Consider the following 23,167-nt stretch of genomic DNA (forward strand, 5'->3'; position numbering starts at 1 on the left):
GTTATTCTTGTGCTTACTTCAAAGGCGATTTGCGTAGGCAAATCGTAACCACGTGTTGTCCAGGTGTTTATGTTGGCTAAAACAGTGAAGGAATTTCGTATTACCCGTTATCCATTGGCATGAAGGGTATAATTAATTAATGATGAGCCGAAAATGAATGTAAGAGGCACAAGTATTTATCCGCGATATTTATATTTATATTCTATAAATATCATTAAATGAGCTTTAATACAATTACAATACTAAAATAATTGAGAATTTTATTATTATCGAGTAATGTTAGACTTAATTGGTTTGGTATTTCGCAGAAATATAAATATAAAATAATGGATATCTTAAAGTCGAGTATACTCCTTCGTTTTTATTATATTTCATATCTGCAACATTTTCACATTTCCCGAGGTCTTCTTTTCCCTACATTTCCTCGCAGGTTTGTGAACTTGGCGTTTGAATACAAAAAACAACAAAAGAATGAAGGAAATTCAGTGCCTTCTGAATTGTCCTGTTTATGTCTCTGTGTGTGTGTATATATACATGTATGTGTGTACATTGGGGCTTACCAGTTTGCTTGTTGCCATGTTTATTTAACGGCATTTTCATTACATTAATAAATGTCAAATATTTAAATTTCGGCTCGCCCAGAACAACAGAACGCATGGCACATTGGAGCGAATCTCATTTGAAATCCTTTGAAAATTCATAATGTTTACCAAGTGGACTCATTGAGATTAACAAATTGAGTTACTCATCGACAAACATGAAAGCTAAATGCACAATTATTCATTTCGGCTTCAAAAGCATGATGACTACAATTGAGAAAATTAATTATTTAACATTTGAAAAATGCCTCACTTGTTAGAAATGTTGCTGAAATATATACGCACTGAATGTGTATATAGGGAGTGGACTTTAAGATATTAAAGCAGTTGATTTGTGTTTTTTGCGAAACAACGTTTTTTTTTTATATGTATATAGTAAAGATAGACAATAAACATGAAATGTAATTTCCCTTTCAATGTCGACGCCAGCAACGCGTCATACTAAGAAAGAATAGTCGCCCCTTCTGCAGTTGTGGGGGCGTGGTTATATTGTTCTGACTGTGGAGCTTGGCTGCATTGCATTGCTTGCAACTCGAATGGTGGCACATTTTGCTATAGAGGTTGCCTCTGTGTTTCCGGTTGTGCCAGATAATGACTGCTTAAACAGAGCACAGAGCGCACTCGCCTTCCTTGCACTCCCACACAAAGAGATAGAAGAATATACTATGCTATGCATTTGTGCTGGGTATATCAGTGAATTGCACCTCTTTCGCATGCTAATTTACTATACAATTTGTTCGAGCAAATGGGAAGCAACTTTTGTATTTTCACTCTTATCTATTGCGTGTGGCCATGGCCCCCGCTTTTCACTATACCGACTACCGACTACTATACTACCATATGTACTCCTCTCAGACCCCTCCCGGTCTTTCATTAGCAGGCACCTGACAAAAGCTAAAAGTTCACACATCGTCTATTTAGAGGCAGACAGGCAGTTATACGAGATAAATACATATATAAATATATATATACATGTGTAGTATGTTTGTGTATGCTTTTGTTCAACTTCATATATATTGTGAATATAACTACATATATGCATTTCACATATTTAAAAATAAATATAAATAAATTTTTGCGTGCGAGAACAATAAATGTGTAACTGTGTGTGTGTGTACAAATATGTGAATGTATGTAGATTTAACATTTGTGTGAGTGTCAACAAATATGAAGTGAAAACATTTGCGCATGCATATTTTTTATTTTGTGAAATGTCAAGTTTGTCTTTGCACTTGAAGACAATTGCGTGTGGCCCACTGTGCTTGCAGACGACAACGGCCTGCCAATACACACACATACACATACTTATATGTCTGTTGAGTGGCCAAGTGTATGTGTACATATGTATGTATGTATAATGTTCGTCTCACTGTCTGGCAGGCATCGCATTTTGTTGCTATAGCTGAATGTTTAGCTTTTCATCAAGTACGAAAAACGAAAACAAAACGCTGCCAAATTAAAAGTCGTCACCAACGTCACTAGCTGCCTCTCATCCTCACTACTCCCCCACCCTCCTCTTCACCCCTTGCTAAATCAATCAGTCGCACTGCAGGGGTTTTATATTTTTGTTGCGGGGTTTGCGGGGTTTTGAGGAGACTGGCCAGTCACACCACAGTTTGGTTTAATGTTCGTCTCGCCTGTCTCGTCTGCCTGTCAGAATCGGATTTTTCACAAATATTTTCACTTTGACTGCTCCCCGCTGTGGTTTTTGTTATTGCACTTGTGTGAAAGCTAACTAAAAAAAATTTTTCCATTGTGACGTCGTGTCGTCGCAGACACAAAAGAAAAATTAAAGAGCTTAAGAGCGAGAGAGAGAGCGAGTTACACTGTCCGATCAATTTTTGTTGCCGCCATTTCTTCCACATTCCATATGGACATGGACACTGTGTGCAGTCATCTCGCTCACACCCGCTGGCTTTGTTTTACAATCGCATTCGATAAGTTCTTTGTCGCCTGCAATAGTGAGTAATAGCAAAAGGGGAAGTGAGAGAGAGTGGGATAGGGGTGGGTGGGATATAAAGCTTTATCGCTTCATTGACTTTGACAATTTGAAATTGCTCGGCTTCAAAGTTCAAAAGTTCCTTTTAAAGGTAGTTGTGTGGCTGCATGTGAGTGTGTGTGTATGTTTTTACATGCATGTAATAAAATGGCAACACACACATAGGCAGACAAAGCGATTGTAATAAATTTCTATGCTGGGGTGAGCACATGTTTATGTGTGTGTCCATTTAGTTTTCTTCGAATCAATTTGCGTTGGTTTCAATTGTGCCAAGCCAATAATAATTGACATAAATGTCTGGCACGAGCAAGAAGGCCGAATGAAATATTCAAAACTGTCTGACATGTTTTCTCTGCATTATTTATTGGATCAGAAATGTGTTGTGCGCTCGCTCGCTCTTCCGTTCTTTTCCGCTGTCTGTCCTGTCCATCGATACTCAAACTGCTGTGCACTGATCGCACAGTGACTACCAAACTGTGGCAACTTCTCCCCCAAAAACCGCTTGAGAGCTGGAAATTAAATTTAGCTAATGTTTATTTCGTTTAATTAGACAACTGCAAGGCAAATAAAATATTTATGTACACACACAGCCACCCCACCCACCTTACACTTCCAGAGACCAACTATTGAGATTTTCTTTGCTTTTGGTTGTTTCTGCTTTCAACATACTTGAAAACGTTAAACAAGTGTTTTGTTAATGTTTGTTTGCTTAAATCTTTAATGTGTATTGCCAGCAAAACCAGCAAAAACGCCAACAAAAATTCTAAGCAAATACGAAAAATTTTTTCAAGTTCTTCGTTCAGTTTTTGGTTGTGTTGAGGATAAAACTGCAAAACTTTTTCAACGAGAGTAACAGAGAAAGTGCGCGCGCTAGCAAGCGAGAGAGACAGAGAGAACGAGCACGGACGCTCAGACGCCTAGTCATTTTCATTTTGGTTGCTCTTGCTAATTTTAAAATAGACAAACAATTTTTTATTTCAATTTACAGCAGAGCAAGTCACAAACACACACGCACGCAAAAACACACACATGCAAGCGATGCTGCTGCTCTCAGCCCCCCAGACACATGACTCGATGTTGACGTTGACGCCGCAGTCGCCGTCGACGTCTACATAGCTGTTGCTGCCCTCCTTGTCCCCCTTCCCCACATGCTTTGGCGGCAGCACTCGGCACTTTTGTGTTTGCGTTAGCGAGTAACTCGGTTGCGTATTTAAATATTTATGTATGTATGTGCCGTATTTATAAATCTCTGTCTGATTATGATAAGCATGATAATGATAATGGTTAGTTGGCACTTTTTGTTGTTGCTGCTGCTGTGACTGTTGTTGCTGCAGCCCATTAACAACAGCGCTCTGTCAAGTGCATACGCTTTCTGTCCTTCTCCTACTCTCGTTCTTACAATTACTCGCCGTTGTTGTTTGCATTTTAATTTTACTTGTATTTGTTTTGCAACAGTTTGTTTTTTTTATTTCTTTTTGCTTTGTTTTTTGTTTTTATTGCAATTGCTTTGCTTTGCGGCTGTGTGCGGCATTTGTCAATTGTTGTGCGTTTTGTAGCATTTAATTGGCATGTTTCGTGCCAATCTACTTAATGAATTTCACGTTGTGCGTTCACTGACCGTTCAATCGATCGATTGACCGATCACACGATTCGATTTCGATTGTCATTGATTTTCAATGTGCGTATATTTATATGCATGTGTGTGTGAGCTCTTAATTAGTCCAGCACTTGCAGCAATCAGGCAGCCTCTTGTTACATTCTGTTTCTGTGAACCACTTGAATTGCCAAAGCTGTTCGCATTTCCTTTTCTGTCATTCTTCTTACTCACCTGCCTGTCAAACCCCCTTACATTATAGCTTTTCAACTGTATTTGTTTTGTGCTTTATTCGTTTTTCGAACTCGTGTGGTTGTCAAACCCCTTTATACTGGGACTCGTCAACTGTATGTGTGCTTTCACGTGCACAACGGCTGCTAAATATAACACTCACATGTACACACGAACAAACGATCACATTATATAGGCACAATCAATTTTGTTTCGTGTTAATTAATTTTACCATGTTTTTTTTTTGTGCTCAGCATGTAGAATTTCTCGTTCGTTTTTGCGGCTTTTTGCAAAAATTCTCGTTGTAAATATTTTAATTGCCTTTGGCTATAACATTTGCAAGTGCAACAGGAACAACAGCAATAATAACAAGGGGCTTCTTGTTGCCCCATTGCAAAGCCCCAAAGCTCAATGCGTTCATTAAAAAATAATAAAACTAAAACGAAAAATTAAAGTGTAATGAGCATTAACATTCAACATTCACACACAGGGACGAGGAAGAACACAAGCAAATGCCAATAACAATATGTCACGAGTGCTGCATGAAAGTGCGAAAGAGAAAGAGAGTGAACTGGCAGCCATAAATTTGATTAAATAAAGTTTTAGTTGGCGCTTTTTGTGCGCTCACTTCTCGGTTTGCTTGATGCGCTCTCTCTTTCCTACTATTTGGCACAAGGAATGCGACAAAAACTATGCTAAATGAACAAGCAATAAACCATAAATTTCTTGTCACCGACAACAACAACAAGAACGAGAAGAACGGTTAAACGCTTAGGGCTTTTGCAAGTGTATAACAAGCGAAAGCGACCAGAGCTATGAGGTGTCCTCTCCACTCTTCTAATGTGGTGTGGTGTGGTGTGATGTAGTGTGGTGTGGTATGGTGGGTGTGAGAGAGAGAGGTGAGCTGCAAAAATATTAAGGTGTGCTATGCCGCGCACGTGTAAGCTTGTGTGAGTGAGTTGTCTAGTCTGTGTGTGTGTGTGTGCGTGTGTTGTATAAATTTATACAACTTTTCAGCTGCGCCCGTTGTTGTCTTCTACTGTTGCTGCTTTGGCTGCAGTATGCTCTATGATTGTAAATATGTATGCGTGTGTGTGCGTGTGCGCTGTCCAAAGTGACAAGAGCATTTTTGGTTAGCCAGCGGCGTTGGCGGCAGCGGCAGAGTGGTGAGTAAGGTGTGGTGGGGTGTCTCTGGGGGGAGATGTGGTGTACTTGCCGAATGAATGTAAATGAAATTGCTGTCTGCAATCTTTTTGCGCTTAATTTTCTATAAAGCTGTCAGCTCACAATGAGAAGGCCAACAACCATACATATGAGCATATATTTGTTGTATATATATTTTGCTGGTTAGAGTTACGTATGCGTAAATATTATTTCTACATGCCTAATCATTCGAGTTGAGTGTGTTGACATGCAATGATAAAGACAAAAAAATAGACGCATGTCCGCTTGCCTCGTTAATTCAGCCCGATAAGATTGCGGCTTTATCTACGAGTGTATGTGTGTGTGTATGTGATGGAGAGTTGAGCATACAAATTTATTGCCATATTAGCCTTTTGCTTATTATTTGTTGCCATCAAAATGTACTTGTTACCTATTGCCTGTGATAAGAGTCGCCATCATCAACTGATAAGAATTTCGGCACATGGCCACACACTTAGCTACAAAACGTCTGTACGTATCTATGTATGTGTGTGTGTTGCCAAGGTTCAAGATTATGATGCAGTTGAAACTGGACAGCGGCGTGTTGACGTCATCAGTTTAGTGCTCGTAGCCAATGTCACACATTTATCGATATATCTTTGTCAGTGTGTGCACACTGGTCAGTTGATGTTAATCAATTTGATTGGGCGAATTTAACAAGTTGCGTCAGTAAATGATTTGGCACAACGAACGTTACGCTATGTTACGTTACGTTAATTGGGCGCTTACGTAGCTGTTGTTGTGCAATGTGACGAAATCACGTATACGCCGTGTGATTCTATTGCATTGCGACACAATTTGTTTCTATGGCTAATTATCATGATCATCATCATCATCATCCGAGTCATCCTTTTGTTCAACTACCAATAACTTTTCATTAATTGTACGTATTTAATTGCACATTACAATAATAGCACATAATATATTTGCCCCAGATTTTGTATTTATCTCTCGCTGTTACATTCATTAAAATATGATTTATAATTTCAATTTTGCTTTCATTTTCTTCAATTGGTTTTTTGGTCATTTTTGGAATGTAGGTTTCAAGTCTTTTTTTCGTGATGTTGTTCTGTGTGTATAAATTTAAGCAAGATTTACGTCACATTTAGCATAAATAAATTGACTTAAATTTGATGATATATATATATACATTCATCGTACATAAATACTATATATAATTTTGCAACTTGGCGCTGAAATCAAATAATCCAAAACTGGAATCACATAAAACCAACCAAAAAAAAAAAAAAAAAAAGCAAACAAATTAACAGATAAAAAGGAAAGAAACAAAAAACACGCACACAACACATTGAAGACACTACAAGAAGACCCGAAAAACTCGATCGTCTCGCAATCGAAATCGCCTTGTATACTATACTATATAGTAACCATATTTTATAGAGTGTAAAAGACTAATTAAAATGCCACAAAAGCCATTTTTGTTAATGTTAATTGTTGATGTGTTTTTCTTGAGTTCAATGATATTATGGTTTTCAATTGCGCTCCCAGTTCACGTCCCCCAGATCACAACGCCCTCGCTCTCCGATAACCCCATTTCGATATATCTTTGCCTATCTCTGTCTTGCTCTCTATCTCTCTCTCTCTTTCTCTCTGTCACTTGCTATTGGAATTGTTGTAACCTTTTTTTGCTGTGTGTGTTACATAAAACTATATATATTTTTATATATATATATATATACATATCTGTGATTTGTTGCTTTGCTGCATTTCGGGATTGTAATCGATAAACGATAACAACACGCATACTCAGCCAGCGATATTGCGAATGAGAGCGACGGAGAATCAAAGGAGCTTTTGCCACACGATTTTAGCACGCCCATCATTTATTACGGCGATGCGAGTGTGAACATCGGGCAACCGTTTGAGATCCTTTGCGTAATACCCATTAGCGAGAAGATCCATTGGCTGCGCAATAATGAGTCGATAACTCGTCACAATTTCCGACACGGCCATGACGATCATTCGTATCAGTTATCGGAATCAGCCATCGAAGGTGAGTATTTAGCTGAGAACGCAACCGAACACAACAACAAATCTCATCACCCACCACCACGAATCGCAGGGGAGTCGCACAAGATCGAAGCGCAGCTGAAGGTGCGACATGCGTTGAAGGTGCACGAGGGACGCTATCAGTGCAACAACAATCACCGTCATGGCAATGGCTTCCATATGCTGCGCGTGAACAGCAAAGAGTCGCTAAGTTCGACGGAAAGTGGCGGTGGCTATCAAACGATTGATGAGATGACGCCCAGTTCACCAAACGATGTCTTCACCAAGACGTGGAAGGAGCAACAAATGCCGCACAATCCGCACAACAATCGGCAACCAGCACAACAACAACAACAACAACATTATTTCTATGGTGGAGTTGGAAATGCGTCGTATAACGAATTCACCACACAGTGGTACAACACTCCAGCTAGTGCTGGCCAAGACGAAGGAGCGATTCATCGCATATATTCGGCAACGCCGCCCTTTATTCCACCACCTCGATTGGAGGAACATACGGTTGCCCGACCGGAGGCACCCACCATACTGTACAATCAAACACTGCTCAACACTGCCACAGATGATGCTGCTGCAGCGTCGTCGTCATCACCGTCATCATCATCATCGGCCAGCGCGACAATAACAACCACACCGCATCATCGTACGCATCATCAACAGCAACAGTTGCAAAAGCAGTCGCAGCACATACTAAACGCTTATCAAGTGCCAGTGCCGCCGCAGCATTCCGTGCATCGCAATGAGAAATATCAGACGTATTCGCCGCAATTTTTGTCGACAACAGCTATAGGTGGCGACACCGTTACGTCGGCGACCACATTATTCACCACGGCCCACAACAACAACAACTATGGGCAAATGCAGCAGCAACCCAAGATGCTCTTGCCTATTCAAAAGGGTGAGCCACACACACACACGCACACACCCACACCCACACCCACATGCATTCATACTACACAACATGCTTAACAACATACGAACATGCATTCCAACAGTCACACATACTCACACATAATACTGCAACATTTATATCATCATTTCACTCAGCTCACTTTTTCTCCCTCCTCTTGTTGTTGTTTTGTTTAATCTCCTCTCCGCGTACAACAACAACTTCACACATTCCGTTCGTTCGCTCGCATTTAAATCACTTTTGTCAAATTATTTGTCTAAGCCTCGCTCTCGCTCTCTATTTTGCTCGTACTCGATCTCTCTCTCGCCCGCTCGCTCGCTGTCCTCTCTCGCCGCTCTCCTTACGTTTTTGCGCTAGAATTAGAAAACATCGATAACAAAACCTAGCACGTCTTCATCGTTCGCTCTCAAACCACACATCGCCATCGATAGATTGTAATTTGGTGTTGTTGGCTTTATTATAGTATACGTTAATCGCTAGCTCGCTCGCTCGACGACTCTCAATTCGTAAGCTCGTTCAAACTCACACACACGCACACGCATACTTTTATACACAGTCAAAGTTTATGTTTCGCTCTTCGTTTGTTGTTGTTGCTTGACAAATTGTTTTTGTTTTTCTTTGTCCTTTGTCTACTCGCTTATGTATGTGTAATAATTTTTGATTTCATTTATAAGCCGCTATAGTTGTTGCTGTTGTTGTTATTGTTATTGCTGTTGTTGTTTGTTATTCTCATTTCGATTTCAATGTTTTAGTTGTTTGCCTTAGTTTTTGTCTTTATTTTTCTACGAACACACTGCTGTCAGGTGCACAGCTCAGTTCAGCTCAGCGCTCTTCAATTTGATTGATTGGCCGCCATTTTGGTGACGCATATTAAATTCGATTGTAATTTCGAATTGGCGATAAGACGCTAGCCTTGTTGTTTTGCCCCCAAAATGAGAATGATGATGAAAAGCAACATCAAGCTAAACATCTCTTCATACATATTGCTCTCTCACCTCTCTCTTTGTTTGTGCCGTCGATAAGTAAACAGCTGATAACACATGCATTGTGTGGCCTACTATTGCATTATATGCTATCGGTTATCGGCTAACGGCCATCGACTATCGCTTTCGCTTTAGTTTCCTTTTGCTTCTTCGTACATACTATATCAATATCAATAAATGTTTAATAAATAATATTATTCTGCATTTAGATATCAACATGAAAATTGAAGCTAACTTTACATAAAATAAACATACAAATTAATTATTGTAATTACCAATTAACTAATTATATGCATACTTATTATAAAAAATTAAATTATACATTCCGCGTAAATGAAAATTTATTTGATTTCAGTCCAAGTTTTAAAAATACATATTACAAAACAAACCAAATATATATGTTTATCATTAAACGTAAGCATTTACATACATACATATACAATACATAGTGTGTGTGTAACTTTGTTGCCCTCTTCAGTTGCACTTGTTACGATAACGATATCGATAACGTTTACGATTACAAATGAGTTTATTTATTAATTTTTTTATTTCAGTTTTTTTTCGTTTTCAGTTTCAATTGATTAAGTAGAGTAGAGTACATTATTTAAAGTCTACTCTGCCATGAATACTACAAAATATGTATTGACATTTCTCAGCTCAACGTACCTGCGACACCGTCCTTAACCCCCTTCCGCCCCCTCGTTGCCACCTCTCATAAATTAGGCGCTCGCCTTCTCAAATTTATCTACAATATATTATACTATTCCATATATATATCAATATATGTATTTTATTATAAGAACTTTATCTTGACACGTTATTTTTTTTTATTTTATTCGTCTAATTATTAGTCATACAAGTTTATTTAAGCATTTATTTATGTAAACGTTGTATCCTCTATCTTCTGCCCCCCCGTTTTTTTGATACGATACAATATTTGTATACTATTTTAATGTATATTCGTTGAATAAATATTAGCACACATTCTAACGATACATTTTTCCTCCCATCTCTGCATTTCTCAGGGCCAGAATCGTTGGTGCCAAAATATGATAACGTGGAGAAGCAAATGGTATTTTATACTATACGATCGCCTCTTACACTCAGCTGTGAGGTAAAAATTGGGAATTATAGTGATCTCATATGGTAAGTAAATATTGCCTTCACCACCCTCCCTATTCTTTACCCCCCTCAAAGGGCCAATATAGAGACAGCAATGTGGCACCTTGAACTGGGTCCTTTCATGCGATGTGATGGGACAGCAAGCATACTACATAGTTGGCAGTTATAAGAGCAATCATTTTAATATGGCACAGCTAAGCACTTTTGCTTAATTATGTTGGCCCCCCAAACTCCCCCTCCCCTGCTCTGGCCTGGCCATTGCCACCCCTTTCACTTGACTGACGTAACCTGGAGAGAGCAAAGCAAGAGCGAGAGGGTGCTAAAAAGTGGCCGACTTTCCTGCTTGCCTAGCTAACCTAGGAGTGGGCTTTTCCGACTCTACTTTTCTCCCTCTCTCTCTCTCTTTCTCTCTCTGTCTTGCTCTCTGTGTGGGCGCCTCGTAATGGTAATGACACTTTGTGTCGGTCCTCTGGTCGCCTCTGCCATTGCGTGCCTCATGTTGAATTAGTCCTGAATAATTGGCACCAAACTTCCTAAAGAAGAAGGGCACCCGCATTTTGCTTAACAAGACGACTAAGAACATTGTTCTATATGCTTTATAATAAGTCGATGAACAATAAGTTCTTTGGTTGCAAATTTTAACTACGCTTTATGTCAAATATAAAGATATCTTCGTCATTAACACCTAATGATAACGACGAAACAATTTCAAAGGCAGTTTATCGAAAGAAACAATAACAGCGATAATAAAGGTTCAAAGTTTAGGAAATCTATTCTCCGATAAATTTCAATATTTAGCATTTGATATAATTATACGATTGTCGCTTTAAATTTGATCTCATCAATTATAAAACTACTTTCAGATATTGTTCAACTAATGTTTTTCTTAATATTTGCATTTGTAGGAAAAAGAACGACACTGTGGTGAATGAAGTGAAAACTCTGATAGGCCGCTTTAGAATTATCAAGGCTGAAGGAAAGTTCATGATTGACAAGGCGGATGTTTTCGACGATGGTCGTTACAGTTGTGAATTAAATGGCGTATCCAAGAATATAACGGCGATTGGTAAGGAACCTTATGTTAACTTACTATATTAAAATTAAGCAAATCCATTGAAAAAAATACATGTTAAACAGCTTGACTTAAAAGTACTCTAATTTCCAAAACAAAGAACGAAAATTCACTTATTTAAATATCTAATTTTCAACACTAAATCCAAAATAATTACAACCAATAAGACTAGATTTAAAACATGTATATGCAATAGATATTTCAACAAATATTTCTATTCATAGCTAAGCCGATTGTTCGAGTGCCTTCAAATCACGGTGTTGTGGAGGGCGAGAAATTGACAATCCCGTGCACAGCGGTCGGTAGTCAACCTAGATTGTCATGGAGCTTTGGTAAATATTAGTATAAGCAAGAGTTAAGATGAAACTAAATTTGATCTTATTTGATATTTATTTCGCAGGCAATTACACAAATGTAACAGAGAGCACAGGTCGTTATGTTCTGAAAAAAGATGAAAGTTCTAATGTCGAGAATTCAGTTCTAATCATTGAGAATGTTACTCTGGACGACAGAGGCGATTACAAGTGTACAGGCCACAATGCGGCCCCTGAAGATGCCCACGATACTGCAACTGTTCGTGTTAAGGGTATGACTTGAGATTGACAAACAAGATTTTGGATTATTGTTAATTATACAAATATGATGATTGCAGGCAAATTCGCTGCCTTATGGCCTTTCCTGGGCATCTGTGCTGAGGTGCTGATTCTTTGTTTGATCATTCTCATCTATGAGAAGCGACGCAACAAGAGTGAACTGGAGGAGAGTGATACTGATCCCCAAGAACAGTAAGTTTGCCAACCACCAACAGAACCAGAACAACAACCACAACAACAACAACAGCCAGAACACAAGAAATCATCAACAACCAACAACAACAACAAGAACCTTTTACAACAACCACCAACAACAAGAACAAGCAGTTCACAAACAACAACAACAACAAAAAACAACACCAAATCTTGTTAAACAACATTTAAAACGCAGCAGAAAATTTACATTTTAGTTAATAAACTGCAATTAAAGACGTTTGAAGCTGCATTCGCAGACAAACACACAACACTCACACACAGAGACACTTGCGACGTACTTACACACACACACACACACATGGACACAACAACAGCAGCAGCGACAAATTTAGCAAAATTCTTCTAGTTAACAATTTATAAATTACAAATTAAGCAACAAGACAAAATCATTTCAACAAAACAAACGAATTCACAATTTGATTTTGTTTTGTTGTTTTCGCGTCGTTTGTTGTGGCACAACAATTCACACTTATACACACCCACACACACACACACAAACAGTTCCCAACACCCGTTCGTATCCCAACAAATTAGTGCAAAAAATTGAATGTTTCTTTTATCGTTTTCTCTGTATCATAATTAACCCAACACGTATGTATGTATGTAATGTGTGTGCACATGAATTAAATATGATTTAGTGAAGCGTTTTGCGTGCCGCAACAAGCGAAAATTTGAAAACGATAAAAAGCTTATAGCTATAATTTATTTTTTAATTTTGCTGCCCACACAAAACATAACATTAAAAACAAAACAATTTACTTTGTAACTTTACTTTCGATGTGTGCTAAACGAAGAAAAACAAAACACAATTATTGCTTTAATATTGACAAGTACACACACACACATACACACTTAAACACACACACCAACACACAAACCCCCAAATACTGAGCGTAGTTTTTATAGCCATATAAATACTATATAATTATACAATATCTATATATCTATATATACAATTTATATATAAATATGCCTTATAATTTCATGTCCAAAAAAAAAGTTTAAAATTTTGTTTGCTGCGCCTGTTTTCTGTTGCTTAACTTTCACACACATACACATACACCGACACCAACACCAACACACACAGACATACACAATTTCCCTTATGATTTACAACGAGTGCATTATTAAGATTGAAAGTGAAATGTTATGAACTTTGTTTTAAGTACTTATTGTTTAATTCTAATTTAAACCAAACCCAATATACAAAAACAAAAACAAACAACATGATTAGCATCGAGAGATCGAGTTTTGCCTTGAAAGAAAACAATACACACAAAGTTTATCAAACTATTCTATTCTATCGTTACTTATGTATATTATTATTATGACTATCTAAGCTTAAAGTTGGCAATAAATTTGGTTAAATAACAATAACACACAATACGACAACAACAACAAACCTTATCACATACTCGGCTACGCCAGGAAAGCCATTTTTCTTTTCTTTTATTTTTTGCAGTTTTTATCTTTTTTAATATTTGTAGTGCCTTCTCCTCTCCGCTCCGCCCCCTCCCTATACACTTAATTAGTTTGTACACACGGAAAAGTATTTGTTTTCTTTGCGCACTTTTTATTTTTTATTTCTTTCAGTTACAATTCCAGTTTCCATTTTATGATTTGCTCCTTTTTTTTAATATAGTTTTGTGAATAATTCTTATGATTATTACCATATTGTTATTATGATTACAAATTACAAACAATTATAATTTTTCCGTCTATAAATATAACCTAATTTTAAATGCAGAACCTTTGTGCTATTTTTATCCAAAATTATTATTTTGTGCGTTTTGAGATGGATTTCTAAAAAAAAATAAAAAACCCAATGTAAATTAAAAAAAAAAAAAGAAAACAATTAAACACATTGCATTTTTAATGTCTCCTCTGTATGTATTTATTTTTGTATTTGTATTTGTAGTATCGCTGTATGTGAAAGTATTTCTGTGCGTTTATTTGATTTGCTGAAATCGTAGCTATATAAATATATATATGCGTTATAGAGATCGTTCTCCCAACTACACAAAACACAAAGAACCAAAGCAAAAAAAAAGAAACCCAAAAGTGTATATTTAACAGTATTAACTTGCAACTGCAGATTTGCCCAAGATATAATAATATGATGGGGATTCGGAACCATCTCTATGTGTCCATGTGTGCTAAGCGCTTCCTTTTTCAGTTTTGCTTTTCGTAATCGTCGAATTCGTAGTGCCAATAAATTGCGTAGCTAATATTCATGAAAAGCTAATCAAATTGTATTTCATTCTTTTCTTATTTTCTTTCCTCCCTCCACAAAACAAAAAACCAAAAAAATGCAAAAAAAAAAACTAATTAAAAAAAAACCAACCATCAAATTCGTAACTAACAATTGTCGCAAATTGTAATGCCGTAGTTGATAAAATTCGCAATAAGTAAATAATTAATGCATAAGTAAATAGGAACAAAACAAATAACCATAGAAACCGCCTGCAGCTTGATTGATTGATTGATTGACATATTGGTTTATCGATTGTTGTCGCTATCGCTCGCTATCGTTGCCCCCACCCACCAGTAAATGCAAAAGTCGATTCAATTCCACCTCTAAACCAAACGAAAGTGTGCCCAGCGTTCAGCAAATATGCAACCGAACAAAATAAAAACAAAAACCAACTATAACTAAAACCATAACCATAATTATATTTATATTATTATATACTAGACTATGTTATATTACAATTAACAACAGCCACAACAAGTAGTCTAATGTTTGTACCAACAAAAAAAAAAAAAACAAAAAAAAAAAAAAAAAACAGCAAGTCGGACAACAATTAGTAAATTTTCAATTTGTTCGTTTTTTTTTTTCAATTATATTGAAATTAATTATAATTTTTCTTTCATTGCTCATGTTTGTATCCGTAATTGAGATTTAACTAATTGATTAATTGATTGCTGCCCACCTTTTTCCCTCCGTTTTGCATTTGGATTTTGATTTGTTTTCAAAACTTTAGCAATCTTAAGTCGATAAGTTTTCTAGTGCCACTTGAATCAATCTCTTGACTCATCCGATTTTGCAATTTGTTGTTTCTATTGCAGGAAAAAGAAAAGGAGAAATTATGATTAAAATTCCTAAAGACAGCCTAAAAACGAAAAGAAAAAATAAATAAAAAATGAAAGCATTATATTATATACATAATATACACATACAACTAGCAAAATGAGTGTTGTCACAAAAGATCCAAGCCCCCTTCCCTATCTCTCTCACACACTCTATCTCTCTCTCTCTCTCTCTATCTGAAATACCCCAAACAAAAAAACAATATCCTGGCTGGAGGACCTCTATCCTAAAAACAAAAAATTACTCCCAAGATATCCCAAGAATTGTCTGCGAATATTGTTTAGTAAAATTGTATTTTATTATAAAAGAAAAAACCAGATTAATATTAACAAAGGATGGAAAATTAACATTAACAAATGAAAGTGATAGCAGTTAAATGAACACTAAAAATAAAAAACAAAATCGGAACACTAGTAATAAATATATAAAATAACAAATAAAAAAAAAAACCAAAACAAAACTAAACGATCAATGGGATCCACGAAGTTGGCACGACGATGTTGATGACGATGATAACACGATGATGGTCCAGACAGAACCCAACACCGAATCCGCAGTACTCTTAATACAACAACAACTATTAAAGATGCATCACGCCCCCTTCCCCCAGTCCCCCAAAAGCAGTTACTCACACATACATACAATACATACATATATTAACACATACATGTGTGTGTACGTAGGTTGAATCGCCATCTTAAAAGAAATGTTGTACATAACCTAACAAGTTTATTGTTTACATCTAGAAAACCAACAAAGAAAAGAAAAAAGTAAAAAGAGAAAAAACGTCGAGGGTTCCGTCTTCAATCTCGCGTATTTATTTATATATGGGATTTTCATTTGTAGCTAGTTTTCTTCGGGGTGTGTTTAAGTTCAAGTTTCTTGGGTGCGATCAAGTGAAAATACTTCTCAAATCTTCAAGAAATAAAAGTACGAACATAACAAGAGATAAAAGAACAACCAAAACAAAATGAAAATGAAGAAAAGCAAAAAAAAAAAAAAAACAAACAAAAAACCAAAAAAACTGTTGAAAGAGAAAAATGTTAAAATTTGTTTATTAATATTAGTTAATAAAAATAAAGAACTTTTTAAACAATTAAGTAGCGCGTTATGAGTATATTTTAATAACAAAACCAAATAAAAGAGAAAAACAAAATACAAATCAAATAATATGAAATGATAATGACGAAGATGAAAATTAATATGGTAAAAAATGAAGACGAAGAATAACAACAACAACTACATTGTAAATTTGCATAATTTTAAACAAATTGCGTACTGCCAAAACTTGTAAAGTTCAGTACTATTTGCTTACTTTTACTATGAAATATGATTATTATAATTATGTTATGTATGATTACGACATTATGACGACTTTGCCTCATTTTTGCAAAAACAAAAAACAAAAACTAAAAGTAAAAAGTAAAAACAAACAGAAACAAACAAGCAAATCAAAAAGTAAAATACAAACAAAACCACTGTTAAATAATTAATTAATTGATTTCTGTTAGTTGTTAAACCTTTTTGGTTGTATATGTATGTGTGTGTATAAAGAAAACCAAGTTAAAATACTAAAGCGGTCTTCAATTTTCAACAAAAAAAAAAGAAAAACCAAAAACCAAAACATAAACAAAACGTATACTTAATCTGATTCTGAATATCCTTAGTTGACTTTTCAAAACTTCTCATATTAGATTTCTGTTTTTCACTTTTTTGCCGCCACCAAAGCTTTAAATATTTATATATATATAGTAAACTGTGTTCTCAGTAAAAACAAAATAAATAAAAAATAAATAAATTAATAATGAGGATAAATTATTATGTTGACATGTGCATAAAACAACATGAGACATTTGTATAGTAAACTAATAAACTGATAAATAAAATCATAAATAATATAAATAACCGTTCTTGTTATATACGAAAACAAAACAAATGGAAAACTAATGCAGAAAATGCAAAAAACTGAATCATCGTGTGTGTATGTTCGATATCGATACATATAAAAAACCATATATACATGGATATATATATATAGACATTATATATATATATGGAGATATTTAGAAACAATTAAATAGCCTAACAAAAGATACTTTGAAACCGTCGTAATCGTAACACTCTCGATTGATCAATAACAAGTGATCGATATCGATATCGAAATCGAAATGAGCAAAATCTAGGGTTTTTTGTGCATAAGTTTTTTATTGTACAGTTTGTGGCTTATTTGTGTAACGACTATTTGTGACTATATATAATATATAGATCTACATAATTATTATGTGTATTGTATACAGCAGACAAATTGTTTATTTACGCCCCCAAAAAAACTTTCTCTAACTCCTCCCACTCACACACACACACACACACACTCGCAGACACTACGACAGACGTACGTACATACACATGTGTACTATATGACACACATTCACACACACACATACACACATACATGTAACCTATTGAACTGAATAAGTGAGCCCACGTTGCGTATACACACACACACAAACACACACCAACAGCAACAGGAAGAAGAACAGCTACGATACCTATTTACTGCTATAATGTATGACGTAATGTTACCCACAAACAAAAACAACAACAACAAGAACGACTATTGAACATACTACAAAATAACAACAACTTTAAACACTCGTCAACTATTGCTATATACTACAAACAAAAAGAAAAACCAAAAAAAGAAAGAAATACTATACATTATATATACACTTATATACAACAAGTACATACGCAGTATTGTATGTTTTTTTTATGTACAGTAAAAACGACAACAACAACAACAACAAGAACAAAACAAAAACAAGAACAAAGCCTGACAAAACAAATCGTGTATCCTATAAATCCTCAGTATATATTTATTTATGCCTTTCTTTTCGATTGTTTATATTATGATATGTATGTATTATGATTATTATCGATAACAAAACCAAATACCAAAAACCAACAACAACAACAACAACTGGCACACAATTTTACTCTCCCGCGTTAAGCGCTTCATGAAAAACAAAATTATAAGTAAGCGAATCTAATATAATATTATTAGATATATAGATATATCTAAACTTAAACTTATGTGTATATATGCGATATACATAAATATAATAAATATTATTAATGATAACAGGTAATTTTAATTAGCTTTAAGCCACGTTACAACCAATTTTTGAACCATTCAAACAACAAACAAAAACTGCAACTCCAACTCTACAGATGTATATTTCATCATGTAGTCTCAAAAATCACCGCAAATGTTTCACCCTTACGATCATTTCAGTTTCAACACTCAAAAAAAGCTAACAAACAAACATAAATCCAAAAATAAACACACAAAATTAGTTACACGATAATAACGAATGAATGATCGATAATGATCAAAGATCGAATATCGATTGCAAGTCACACGTTTTACCTCAACTAATTGGTATTCGTGTAAGTCCCCGTTCCCTAAGCAACTCCAGTGCCTAAAGATGTGCACTTTTGTCATAGTTATCGATGTCGATATGTTGTGTATCGATTAAATTTGTCGTCGTTACGTTGTTTCCGTTGTCCTCTTAATGTCCTCGTAACTCTTTGTAGTGTAAAGTTAGCCTAACAAAATGAAATTGCCTTAGGGTTTCAGTAGAATAACAAGAAGAAGAACAACAATTTGCTAATTGTAATGCAAGAAAATAAACTCTCCAAATTGAAAGTATTCTCCTGATTGATTTTGTAGAAGCAAACGTCGTGAAAACGTGTGACTTGCTCTCTGACACACTAGGCGTATAATCAATTTGTATGAAATACTCTATAATCCAGTTATAACTACGGGTAAATCATTTATAATAAAAAACAAAACAAAAAACAGCAAACCAATTATATAGATTATACAATGAGATCCCGTAAGACAGCCAAAAATAGATAAAAAAAAAAGTGTTTTTTATTTTAAATTGAACAATGAAATTGATAGAAGAGAAATGAAAAGCAAATCAATCAAGTGCCCACATATTAAGAAAAAAAAAACAAAAAAAAAACAATTAATCATTCGATAGCTAGCCGAAAGAAAATACCAACACCAATATCGGACGAAAAGTTTTTATCTATTTTTGGTTATCGATATACGATATTCTGGCAGCATGTGAAATCCAGGCGTCTTCAAACTGTATTTAATTGCTATATAACATCAAATGAACTATGAACTATTTAAACTATGATTTTTTAGCAATTTATATAGACATAGTAATACTACTATATATGGAAAGATGGAAGAAGGGATGTAGAGCAAATGTTTAAACAAATCACAAGTCAACAGGGCACAGCGCTTCTTTAACTATTAAAAAAAAAAATATTCATTTCGATGAGCAACTTTTTTAAAACCAACGCTAAACTTAACTAAACTAACTATAAACTAAACCAAAAACCACAAAAAAAAAACTAAAATACTATAAATATGGAAAATGCAAACTTTTTAAACTAATATTGAATTGAACCCAACAAAGTGTTCATTAAACTAAAAGCAACAACAAAATGATTACATATATATACATATACATATACAATATTAACGTATATGTGTGTATTCAACACGACATTTTGTATGGCTAATGGCATTAAAAAATAAATAAAATAAAACAACAACTTAGCTATGTAATTTAATGTAAAGAGTTTAATAAATTGAACACAACCAAACAACTACACTAACAACACATAATAAATTACAACACATAAATATACATCATATACATGCATACATAAAATAACATAAATTAATAACGAAACAAAACAAAAGAGAAAAAAACAGTATAATAATACCCATTCATCAAATTTCTAAACATAACGATTTAACGAATTTCATGGAAAACTGCGCTCCTTACGCCTCTCCACTAATCTACCGATATTTCTATCGATATACATATATTTATACTACATACATATATACATAAACATATACAAATACATCTATATATAAAGATATATATATATATAGGAAACATACATACTACACTTGTTTTAGCACTTGAATATGCATTAGAGCTGTCAAACTATCGAGTGTACTATCGATAAAAGTAAAGACTAAATTTACGAATTGTGCAAAATTAAAATTAACAATCTAGTATTAAATCCACAAATTCAGAATTCTTTTTTAAAATTCTAAAATATTTACAACTTCTGTTTGTTTTCCTCTATCAAAATATCGTTTCAATTGAATACTAATTTTTAAACACATCGATGGTTTGAAAGCTTTAATTTGTTAAATTTTTTTTTGTTTTATTTAACAACAACAAAATGCATTACTAACCCACATACACACATGCCATGCATTCACATATGTATGTACAGAGTGTTGAAATGAGGACAACAAAGAAGGGATAGGAAAAAAGGAAATCCGAACAGAAGAACGCAAAGCAAAATGTCGTCACTAGAGTAACTAAATAAATTGTTGAATCCAACACACACACACACACACACACACACACACGCAACAAATACATGCATACTTAATGCCATATTTCCGGAAACAAGCAGAACTTGAAGAAGAAGAAGACGAAAAGAACCCAGTTTATAACTAAGTACTATATGAAATCAAATCGCAATCCACACGAGCGTTAGTGCAGTAATAAAAACAATTGTATTATATCTAAGATTTCCCCTTCCCCTCTCTCCGAAACCAACAACAACAAACTCCGCAAACAGAACATAAAACTAAAAGATCTAAAATAATAAGAACACAAGGTTAATTAAATCTAAAAACAAAACATTATATATATATTATTATATATATGAAAATATATATAAATGCGGCTATTTATTAAGGTGATTGCGACTTTCAGCTAAAACTAAATTAGTAATTGTAACATTAATAAAAATTAAAAATAAAACAAAACAAAAAACAAAAAAAAAAACAAGAAAAACAAAACCAAAAATATTTTAAAAGCAAGCGCTTAAATTGTACATTTTTACAAGGCAACTGTACATTTAGCGCCCACGGCATAAAAAAAATAAAATTTAAAATCTAAAAACAAAAAAGAAACTACAAAAACAATTGAGTTAAAAAGGCACAGCAAAATATATATAAAAAAATAATAAATAAATGAGAAAAATGAAGTGGAAGAAGAAGCAACATGTGGATCGCCAGAGAGACCGATATGTTGCTTAGCCAGAATGGAAATGAGTTTATTAAATATACATTTAAAAATTCATAAATAAAAAGAAGAAAAAAAAACAAAAACTAAAAAGAAACCCAATTCGTTGCATAATATTTAAAACGAAGGTAGTATTAACTCGATTGCCTAATTCTAATATTAAAAACAAAAACAAAAACTATATAAAAAACATTAAAATTAACAGGTAAAATAATAATGAATGAAAACCAAAAAAAAAAAAAAACAAGAACAACAAAAATGTTATTATACTTATTATACCGATTAAAATGAAAACAAAACAAATTAAAATAAAAATTTTATTTAGATTAACATTTTTTGCACTCTAAAATCTCTCCCCACGCACAGTTCACAGCGAAAAAAAGGTAAGTAAGATTTGGCGTATCTTGGGTAAACTAACCTGATCAGTTACATTTCGTCCAAATGCTAATGTATTTTCCAAGGACACATTTCCGAGATCGCAAGGACCAACTCTATCGATTGGCATCAAAAAAATATGGGGTCATCTAAGGATCCAACACAAATTTGCAAATTGCAGGATAACTCAGGAACTACAAGGACGATTTAAATGTCTTTTGGCAGAATGGTAGTGGTCATCAATAGTTGTCGTTTGACACGGGACTCGCAAGGATCAGATTGGATATGGCCAAGATATTCGCTATTTTATGTATACGAAAAAGTCCTTGTAGCTTGGCTGCAGGATATTCGTCGTTTTCAGTGTGTCAATCAGTTTGGATTCATTTAAGCTATATATGTGCCAAAGGACATCACGATAGTCCTTCAAATTTTTCTATACTCTCCCTTGAAAAAATTAAAGACGGATTAATTACATTTTTATAGCATACTTTGAGGGTGCGCCCAGGATTTTTTCGAAAATAAGCTATATCTCGAGCACATCCCTCCGCATTTTCAAAGGACACATTGCTAGGATCACAAGGACCAACTCTTTCGATTGGCATCAAAAAAATATGGGGTCATCTAAGGATCCAACACTTTTAATTTTTTGGTCCGCGGCTTAAGTGGAATAAGCTAAAGTTGCAAATTTCAGGATAACTCAGGAACTACAAGGATGATTTAAATGTCCTTTGGCAGGATGGTAGTGCTCATCAAGAACTTTCGTTTGACATGGGACTCGCAAGGATCAGACAGGATATGGCCAAGATATTAGCTATTTTCTGTAAACAAAAAAGTCCTTATAACTTGGCCGCTCGCAGGATATTCGTCTTTTTTAGTATGCCAATCGGTTTACATTGATAAAAGCTCTGTGAGTGCCAAAGGACACCATGATCGTTCTTCAAATGGCCGAGATACGGCGGATTTTTCAAATTCTTGGAAAATTTTCTATACCAACCCTTAAAAAATTTTTAA

At 34.7% G+C, this 23,167-nt stretch overlaps 1 protein-coding gene across 7 annotated transcripts in view; it reads left to right on the forward strand.

Annotated features, from left to right (window-relative positions):
* LOC117565988 (basigin) overlaps positions 1–21,592 on the forward strand; it is a 29,135-nt gene extending 7,543 nt beyond the window's left edge. For 5 of the 7 annotated variants that reach the window (XM_052003049.1, XM_034245403.2, XM_052003048.1 and 2 more), the window contains exons 3-10: positions 7,398–7,640; positions 7,710–8,552; positions 10,573–10,693; positions 11,575–11,735; positions 11,966–12,073; positions 12,142–12,327; positions 12,394–12,526; positions 15,620–21,592. In XM_052003049.1, the coding sequence (XP_051859009.1) occupies positions 7,398–7,640; positions 7,710–8,552; positions 10,573–10,693; positions 11,575–11,735; positions 11,966–12,073; positions 12,142–12,327; positions 12,394–12,526; positions 15,620–15,647 (1,823 nt within the window). In that variant the 3' untranslated portion in view covers positions 15,648–21,592. Of the gene's footprint in view, positions 1–7,397; positions 7,641–7,709; positions 8,553–10,572; positions 10,694–11,574; positions 11,736–11,965; positions 12,074–12,141; positions 12,328–12,393; positions 12,527–14,939; positions 14,959–15,619 lie in introns of those variants that run through there. The other 2 variants (XM_034245405.2, XM_034245406.2) reach the window with 2 other exon arrangements.
* Positions 21,593–23,167: the final 1,575 nt, after the last annotated feature.

This window comes from Drosophila albomicans, chromosome 2L, assembly GCF_009650485.2.
Source record: "Drosophila albomicans strain 15112-1751.03 chromosome 2L, ASM965048v2, whole genome shotgun sequence".
NCBI lineage: Eukaryota > Metazoa > Arthropoda > Insecta > Diptera > Drosophilidae > Drosophila > Drosophila albomicans.